Below are 10,280 nucleotides of genomic sequence, written 5' to 3' on the forward strand. Positions count from 1 at the left end.
TATATATATACATATATATATACACACATGCATACACACATGCACTCACACACATATATACACCCACATATATTCCTGCTACATATTCGCACACACATTAGTGGTAATTTAATTACAGAGTGGACAGGATAATTCTGAACTATATAAAATTATACAGATCAGATATGGTTAAATTAAATGAGAAAAACCCCAGAAAGTATGGGCAAGAAAATACTTTGTTATTGGTATGTAAGTGCATATATATACACAAATACATTCACACACACACATGCATGCACATATACACGCACACACATACATGTTTACACACACACATACATGTTCACACACACACATACATGTTCACACACATATATCTCCATATATTCATACATGCTCAGACTCGCATACACACATATAGATCCATAAACATATTCATTCACATACATATATTCATAGGTATACAGGTATACATATACATATATATACAGTAATCCTTTGACTATCATGGGTGAAACCCCACGATGGGTGAAAATCAGTGAAGTAGAAACAGTACTGTACTGTATATTTTTTTTTATTATCTTTATAATTTGAATATATACATTTTATTATAAATGCAAAAGAACCCAACAGGAATCGACGTAAGTTTAAATAATAACTGCGATAGGTGAACCGTGATATAGCAAGGCATTACTGTACATACATATATACAAAAATAAAAATACACATATGCACTCATACATACATACGCACATGCAGATACTGACATGTACATATATACACTGCTGCACTTACATATAAATCTATCCATACGCATATATACCCACACGCGAACTCAAACACACACACACACACACACATATCTGTGCACATGCATGTATACAAATATACACATTTACATACACACATATATACACACATAGATATACATACACATACAGACACATATACATACGTATATATGCACACACACACACAGCTACATATGTGTACATATCTACACATATATACACATACACATATACAAATATACATATATATATATATATATATATATATATATATATATATATATATATATACACACATACACACATACATACATACACATACATATATGTACATATGCACATACACACATATACATTTTCACAGATATACACCCATACACATGTATATACATATACCCACATATACATAGACACACATTTATGCAATATATGTATGTGTGTATCTGTTGTACTTTGTTGAATTTACCTGTAATTTACCTTTGCGACAAAAATTATGAAACAAATTTGGTTAAAAACCTGTGTTCCAAAAATCACACAAATATGTTGATAAATAAAAAAAGTTAGAGTTTTATAAAACCAGTCTAAATACACAAACATTTTAGAATTTAACTGAAACACATAAGGGGTGTATTTTGGCTTGCAGTACAGTAATGAAAGGGTTAAAAGTATGGCCACATTTCCACTGCATCATCTTACAATATTGACTTGGCTATCTTTACAACTATCTTCTTATTTTAGCATGTTTTCTGTGGACATGAATATACTGTAAATAACCTCAAGTTTGCGGCTCATGTTGAGCCCCAAAATGAAGCTGTTCAAGAAAAGGCATTGTGGGCAAAGGTTAGTAGTTAATTTTACTATATTGTAATGTTTTAGTGTAGCTGTGTTTGTTATTTTGCCTTTAATAAGCATGTGCCCTATTGGTTATCTGGTTATGCTATATTTATGTATTTACTTGTTACCAGGCTTTTGTCACAAGTTATAGATTTTTTTCAATACTTACCAAAAATTATTTGTCTACTTGATTAATAAAGTTAGTAAAAGTGTATGAATTGAGAAGCATCTGGGCATTAGGAGAATTGGTTAGTTCCTCAAGCAGTATAATGTAAATAGATGGATGTTACATGCTAAGTGAAAATGTTTTCAGTGTTTAGTTATGTTCCCTTACCAAAAGGTATTGAATTTTGGAACCATCTGGGAAAGTGATGAAGACATATAAATACATAGGTCCACTAGATAAAGTCAATAAAAAGATGATTTTGTTGCAAGATTTGTGATTTATTTAAAGATGTTAAAAATGTGAAAATGGATGCAAAAAATGTGGTGATGATGATAAAAGTAATTTGTTATGTGTTATGTGGTTAAAGATCTCAACAGGATTCCCTGGATTATTAACTTACTCTTTTCTATTTTTTAGTGAAGCAAAATTTTGATTAGTTCATCATTAAATGTCATGTGTTCAAATGCTGAAAGTCAAGCTCATGTACAGGGACATGGCATATGATGAAGATCAGATTCTAGATAATTCATAAGAATTCCTTTTTGAATAATGAAAATGAAGTTAACATTCTGGAAAATAAGTCCTTCAATAATAAACAGAGGTTGATTAAATATAATAGTATTTCTGTGTGTGTGTGTGTGTATGTATATGTAGTCAATAAAACATATCAGAAAAGAAGCACACTCTAAAGAATAGAGCAGCAATTGTTAAAACAAAAAGTTAAATTCTGGTCATAGAGTTACCAAAAGTTTCATATCCATGAAAGCCACAGCCTTGTGGACAGCTTGTCAGACTCTATACAAAGACAAAAAATTAAACTTTCTACCACGCAGACATGAGGAAATGCACAGATATTGAGATTTAATGGTTAGCGTAAAAACATTAGTGAGGACAGGTTATCTCCCTTGGACCTGAGGATGCAAAACCCTTACAGGCCTCAAATAGCCTAAATAGCCTAAATGGACACATTTAGAGAAAACTTCCTTACAACTATTTAACACAGCAGTTTAGCATCGTCCTTAAGAACTTTGGTTCTCTCTGCGAAGCAGATTTTGCAACAGGCACTCCCATTAACATATGGGCTTGGATGTTCTATCATTTTCCACTTGATATTACATGGAGTCCCTTGATCTTTGAGGTGCCTCACATGGCTGGCCAGCGTCATGACAAAGCATCTTTCTGGGACTCTGAAGGAAGACTGGTGGTTATGGAAGCAACATTTGAAAGATGTACTGGCCGATCCGATATATTTACAAACTTGAGATGTGGCTATATTTGCATTCTTGGTATATCTCTGGTAGGCTCCATGCCTGGGGGACGCTGTTGGTAACATAATTGCTGACATTGTTGATATGGTGCAATGATCCAGTATTTCTGGTTGATGATGTAGCTGCCAGCGTTAGTGTGGGTGCAGCTGATGGCAGCATATGGTGTGGTGCCAATCATCCCATCGGTGTTGATGATAATTGTTTGGTCATTGTTTGGTGAGTCTGCCATATTCACTCAAGTACTCCTGAGTCAGATACGTAGTTTAGACATTGGGTTTTATACCTACTACATTGAAGTTAGTGTATTGCAGGAACATGTGTTTTGGTAAGAAGTACTTAGGATTATTTCTAGGAAGATCTGCACATAACATTTGGTGCACTGTGTATGGAAATAATTTATGTTTGGTAAAAAGGAGTCCAAGGGCTAAATGTTTGTATAAGTGAAATACAATAAGCAAATTCAAAGAAGTAGCCTCTTCATTGCAGAAGAGTTTGTAAAAACTTCAAGTATACTGATAAGCTATGTACAAAAGAGATGAGTACTTAATAGGAGAGTATATTACAATATTTGCCTACTGAGGAAGTTAAGATGATATCCACTATGTAGAAATGAACTTTTTAAAAATTTAAATACCAGAACACTTGTTAGTTTAATGTTGAGAAGTGCATCCTGTCCATGAAAAGATTTTAGAATTAACAAATAATGAAAAGCTTATATATGATCATTAGCTGTAATTATTTCGAAAATCATGAAGTTATTGCTTCAGTTGTGTTAAATGGATAAGTAAATTACTCTTTGAATTTGATTCATATAATATTCTCCAAAAGATTATACTTTACAGATATGTTAACTGAGGATGTAGAATTAAGTAAATATCTGAGATTAGTTGTTCTTAATAATTCTTTTTTTTTTAAATATTAAGTTCGTGGTTAGGATGTAGCATTCATTGTCTTACAACCATGATTTCAATTACTGAACCTGGATGTGCATTGTGTTTTTGTCCATTCAGCTGTAATTGAGTTCCTGCAATAGCTGGGAAGTTAATTCTGTGACAGACTGACTTCTCATCCAGTGGGAAGTGTTGTAATCTCAGCCATTTATATGCCATTGAAAGCAGGTTAAGCTTCAGCTTTATTATAGTCATAAGGACATGACAGGCCTCTTCTTTAGAGAAGAAAATTTTTCTATAGGTTGATTAATATTCAAGTCTATCATATATCTTATTTCTGTAACTGTGCATCCAAGAATAAGACATTTGATCCAAGATCAAATTGTTTAGAGGTGTAGTTTCATCATGTAGTCTTGGGTTGAAAAATTAAAGTTGTTTAGACTAAACTAGATTGAAATGCTATGAAATGCATTAAACTGCTGATCTTACACCTTACCCATTTGGCCATTTTTACCTCTACAAAGTTATAATTGTAATTATATGAAAGTCTATGTATAAGTTAAAAAATGTAGACTTGATTTTGTTAAACAGAAAGGATATCTTTAGCTTTTTACAGTAATATTCTATTATTTATCATAGGAGCAAAGGTCTCAGAGCAAGCCAACCATTCCATCAACAATTGGAGAAGAGCTTCTATTTAACCCATTTATGCGAGTCAGGTAAATATGACTATTTTTCTGACTAGTTTATACTTGAGTTTTATGAGTCTTCTGGATGATATATGTCCAGGAGGAAGGGGTGATTTGATTGAATCTTGGTCAGATTTTCCAGCCATGTGTGTTCAGATGTTCAATCAGTAAATTAGTGTGTAAGTGGCTGAGTATTCCACAAGCATAGGTACCTGTAATTTTGAAATGGAATCATCACAACAGGCTGTGACAGCTATAATCTATTCAACAAGCTTCTATGCAATTTCTATCTTCACAGTTTTACTCACAAGTCTGTAAAATGTAGCATTTACCTAAGATGCTATGCAGTGGTGAATTTGAGACTAAGACCTTGTGATTGTGAAGTAAACATTTTTTTATCCCATGATATTGGTTGATGTACATCTATGGGCATTGTGTACTTGCTTTAAATTGGATGGCATAAATATAAACAACCTTATCCGTCCCAGTTTTTGTACTAGTTGACATAAATATCTGCTATTACTCATGGAGTCAATAATAGATATCACTGTGAAAATTTCAAAAGAATCTGTAAGGTTTGTTAGATTCTTCATGTAAATATTTCCAACTCGATTTGAGGCTCATCACCATAATAGTATAAAAACTGTGGCTTTGGCAGCTACACAACCATTTCCACTATAGCTTCTTTAATTCTTCCGGTTCTTCATGGAATTTGCTGTCATTGTCACATCCAGCTCTGCCAGTTTTGTTGAATTTACAGTCCTTGCATTCATCTTCATGTCCAGCTATGCCAGCTTCACGTTCATCTTCACATTCAGCTACATTGGCTTCACATTTGTCTTCTTGTCCATCTATGCCAGCTTTGACACCAGGTTCATCAGGACTATAAATTCATTGAATTTATGGTCCATGTCATATTTGTCATCATGTCCATGTATGCCAAATTCTTCTGCTTCAACATCACATGGTGAGTCCTCAATAGTTGGTTCTGGACTATTTAGACTCCGAGAGTAATTTGGACTATTCAGACTCCAAGAGTAATTATTTGCCCAGTAGACTGGGTGATTCTGATTCCAGTAGCAGTGACAAATATCTTATGTCAGGGGCAGGAGGGCAGCAGTGCATGGCCTTGCCCAACAAAATGTAGTGTGTTGAGCAATGGATAATTTTCCGTGATAGTACGGCTTTTTTGGTACCCCTGATATAAAGGCAGATCTTCAAAATCATGAATTCATGATGGGAGAAATGTTTGAATACATGGTCGATGAAACCAATGACTATGCTGTGAATCATCCTCAGAATGCAAGGCCCAGACAAGACACTGAATGGTTTCCAACTACAGGTGATGAACTCAAAGTTTTCCTTGCATCATTCATCCTCATGAGTATTATGTAGAAACCAATGTTCAATTCATTTTGGAGCAGAGTTCCCACGAATGAAACGCCTTTCTTTGCTGATGTCACATGATCAGCTTTTAGCACTGCTGGAAAACCTTCAATTTATCTCTGGCAGCAACAACAATGACAGGCTTCACAAAATTCATCCTATCATTGATGAAATTGCAGAAAATTTCAGAACTGTTTATTTACCCACGCAAAACATTTTCACTGGTGAAAGTCTGTAGAAGTTCAAGGTGTGGCTGAAATTCAAGCAGTACAATCCTAGTACATGTGCCCACTTTGAGATAAAAATTTATAAGGCATGTCATTTGCCTGGTGCAACTGCAGCTATACTTGAAACTATGAAATATACATTAAAGATAAATTGGACATTCTATCATCCACAAATGTTGTCTTGTCACTGAATGAGTTGATGGATAAAGGATACAATATTCATTTATATGGACAACTGGTTTTCCAGTCCTGACCTCTTTCTTCAGCTGGAAAACAATCACCTGTGGGACCATGCATACCTTCAGAAAAAAATACTGCCTAAACTTCACAGTGCAAAACTTTGCAAAGGCCAACCACTGACAGTGGTATTATGTGCCATCCACCGACAGTGGTATTATGACATTGGAGTAGAGAGACAAGTAAAATGTTTGTTTGTTGTTCACCATGCATTCTGCTAGCATATCTGACACTGGCAAATGAGGCAAGACTGGAAATCCAGTAATGAAACCAACTGTGGTGTTGGCATACAATCATGTGACAGTGGTGCTGATCATTCCACTGAACTGACATCAACACACAAATCAGTGTGCAAATTCATGAAATGGTATGAGAAACTTTTTCATATGTGATGGACTAATAAATTCATTTTTGATATGGTAAATGCTTGGCATTGTGGGTGATAGTCTAACATTCCATGAGTTTCTTACAAAAGAAATAATAGATGTTTCAAATTTTCCACCACACAGATAACAAAGGTGTCTACATACTTGTTCTTCCCTGTGCTTAATTATCAAGGGATGTGGACATTTCCCCACTTCAATGTTGCCAACTGAAAAAAGAAGAATGTATCAAAATGATGTGCAGTAAGAGGAGACAAGATGTACAGACTGTCATGGCCCATTATGTATTACACCCTGTTTTCAGATTTACCATACCAATGTAAATTTTTGATGTTTTTTAAACCAATATACACTGTTTGTCTGACTTACACTGTTGGGTGATCTTATTCCCACAGTAATAACAGTGATTACAGTTTACTAAGCAGTACTTCTTTTAAAGTGGTTGATGTAAATATATGCTGAACCATTGTCGTGCACTGAGTGCTGACCTCAGCTGAGACAATTACCATTGGTATAGCCTAGTTGCCTGATAAATGACCATTGTCATTGGATTTACCATTCAATCATCCTGCACTTACAAATATATGTATGCATATAATCCAAATATTTACCTCAGGAAGTACTCCCATGGACAGCTTTTACCTGAAAATTGTGAAAGGGGAATATCTGCCAAGAAAACCTGCTGCTTTGACTCAACAGAAAACCCCTAAGTTCTATTACTGTTATAGAATATGAATAACAAAAATTGAAAATTGGTGATATTACTTTTATTTCATGGTTGACAATTGTTTCGACAATTCCATTTTCACTATTCTTACGTTATGCCTATTCTCACATGTCTATTAATGATGATCAAGTCATGCATTCTATGGACATAGCTATCCATGGAATTGTTTATTGTGTATTTATAAAAACAATACATAGAAATGACCAGCTTGTCTTGCTTGAATGCAAAATATTTAGCATTGATCAAAATAGGTGGTGTCAAAATTTAGAATTTTATCAAGAAATTGAAAAAAGAAGAAAAAAAAGAAAAAGAAAATAATTAAGAAGCAAGTCAATTGTCTCTTGATACCTTAAAGCTAGAATCAATTCTATGCCTAGCAAACCTCATGCTATATCAGTCTGCCAGATACAGATTTGGTCAGCAAACTCATACCACACAATGATATGAAGTTACTTTCTCGTCATCATTGAAGCATTTCCCTTTTTGGATTATAGACTTTGTTTATAGATCCAACAATAAGTTTTTTATTGGTAAGACATATACATAAACAATTAATGCTAAAAATTATACAGGCATACACACACATACTCACATGTAATGCTGTATATATATCTATGTATACACACATACAACACTATTTTTCATTCCATAAGCCTGGATATATTTAAATAAGTGTTTAAGCATGCCCACGTGCATACAAATTTATGTCTGCATATACTCAAACAAGTTCATGCACACTGATAAATGTATGTACATTTATATACGCATACAAAACATATATACACACATATATATATAAAGAGAACACAAATAGGACTTAAAATTTACAATAGCTGTTTTGGTAGAAAGTTATTGATGTATTCATAGATTACATCATCAATACATATAATATGCTATGTACTTTCTTTTAGTTATATTTTAGCGTTGAATTTATTCTAATTTACAAGATTTATACTTTCTAAATCATTCAACATAAGCTGGAGTCATTCTGTTTATTTTTTCCATTTTTTTAAAATGAAGAACACTGATCAACACATTTTTATTAACAACATTAAAAGTTTAAAAGATCAAATTATCAAGAAAAAGAAAAGATAAAAATATCCAGCAGCATTTCTACTCTCTTGTTAGAACAACATCTTTACTTAGTTGTTCTGTTTGTCTTTTGTATTTGAAAGTTCATCCTAATGCTTAACTAAAAATGAAGATATATGTGTAGAGATCTCGTTTGGCCCTGTCTGCCTGAGATTTGAAATTGAATCTAGAAATTCTCCCAAGCTATATGACCTATTGTCCTGTTGAAAGGGAATGCTGATTAATGCATTTTCTGTTTGACCCATGACATTGCTATATCATAGAAAGTAAACAAGCGTGACCTATATTAATTTAGCTATAGTTAAAACAGTGTATCCATTTTCCTAGCTAGTCTGTATCATTGTAAATACTAGTAGTTTAAAAAGAAAGATCAGTTAGTGAGAGCGACTGGCAGAGAGGAAGCTGACCGGCTGAATGAAACACTGTCTCGACTGAAGTAACATCACAGAGTGACAGCTATGGAATTCACCAATGATACAGTTGTCTTGTCCACCACTCTCTTAGCCCTTCTCGCTAACTCACTTTTATTTTGACAACATCACTCTGTCTCTCTCTCTATCTGCTGCTTAAATGACCCAGGACATGTAAGTCTTATGCTATCCACTTGTTAAACTTACATTCACTCTATCTTGCTTTGATCCCTAGTTTTAGCATCAAGTAGTTAAACACGAAAACAGCAACATTCATACAGGAAAATATAACTCATATGCTTTCTGTCTGTTTTTATACACACCTGCCCGTGTGGTTAGGAAATGATTATATGTAACTGTGCAACAAAATATATGATCTACAACTTTGGCCACTGTCTATCTTTCCTGGAGTCAACATCATCATTGTCGCTTTCAACATAGACACCAATTGTTACATTCTAGTAACCACTCTGTTACATATATTACCTGAGTTAATTATCTGGATGATGTAAAATATAATAATAATTTTAATTCTGAAAAACTTCACTGTACACAAACTTGACTTTTTGTGAATGTCACTATACTGGCAGTATTTTGTGTAGCTTTTGACATAGCTGCATACATATCATGAGTGTGACAATTACTATTATTTCAGTTATGTAGCAATATTTTTATTACTTTTTTACTTTCACTTTTTCATATATGAATTGTTCGGTTTTTTTATTGTAGCATTTGGTTTTACAGCCCTTTCTACTACTCAACTAAGAAATCCATTCTCTGTTAGTCAAGCAAACTAGTGCAAAAATATTTATGCTTTGCACTATATTTTGTATTGTATTTTGTTAATGTATTTCAGATACATTAACAAAAATAATATCCCATTTACAATTTGTACCCGCTTTTTGAGGAAGACTAAATTCTTTCATGCACACTACAACACAAAATTTTTTGTATACTTTCACATATAATTTTAAAATTGTATTAATATATAATTTTTATTATGATTTCCTTTACCAGAGAGGCATCTATACAGAAGTATGCGAATCTTACTGATCCTATTGAAGTAATGAAGTTTATTCGTATAAAGAAGAATAACTTCAAAGGTTAATATCCTTTATTTGAATTTATATGTGACATATAACAAGCTGTTGATTTAAATTTTGTTATAATCTGTGTTTCAATAAAGATTTTTAAGGAATTA

At 33.3% G+C, this 10,280-nt stretch overlaps 1 protein-coding gene across 2 annotated transcripts in view; it reads left to right on the top strand.

The window, feature by feature from the left end:
- Positions 1-10,280, top strand: part of LOC106878959 (hydroxyacylglutathione hydrolase, mitochondrial) — a 74,108-nt gene extending 63,828 nt beyond the window's left edge. For both annotated transcript variants that reach the window (XM_052970536.1, XM_052970535.1), the window contains exons 7-9: positions 1,509-1,610; positions 4,568-4,647; positions 10,097-10,280. In XM_052970536.1, the coding sequence (XP_052826496.1) occupies positions 1,509-1,610; positions 4,568-4,647; positions 10,097-10,187 (273 nt within the window). In that variant the 3' untranslated portion in view covers positions 10,188-10,280. The remainder of the gene's footprint in view (positions 1-1,508; positions 1,611-4,567; positions 4,648-10,096) is intronic.

This window comes from Octopus bimaculoides, chromosome 9, assembly GCF_001194135.2.
Source record: "Octopus bimaculoides isolate UCB-OBI-ISO-001 chromosome 9, ASM119413v2, whole genome shotgun sequence".
Classification (NCBI taxonomy): Eukaryota; Metazoa; Mollusca; class Cephalopoda; order Octopoda; family Octopodidae; genus Octopus; species Octopus bimaculoides.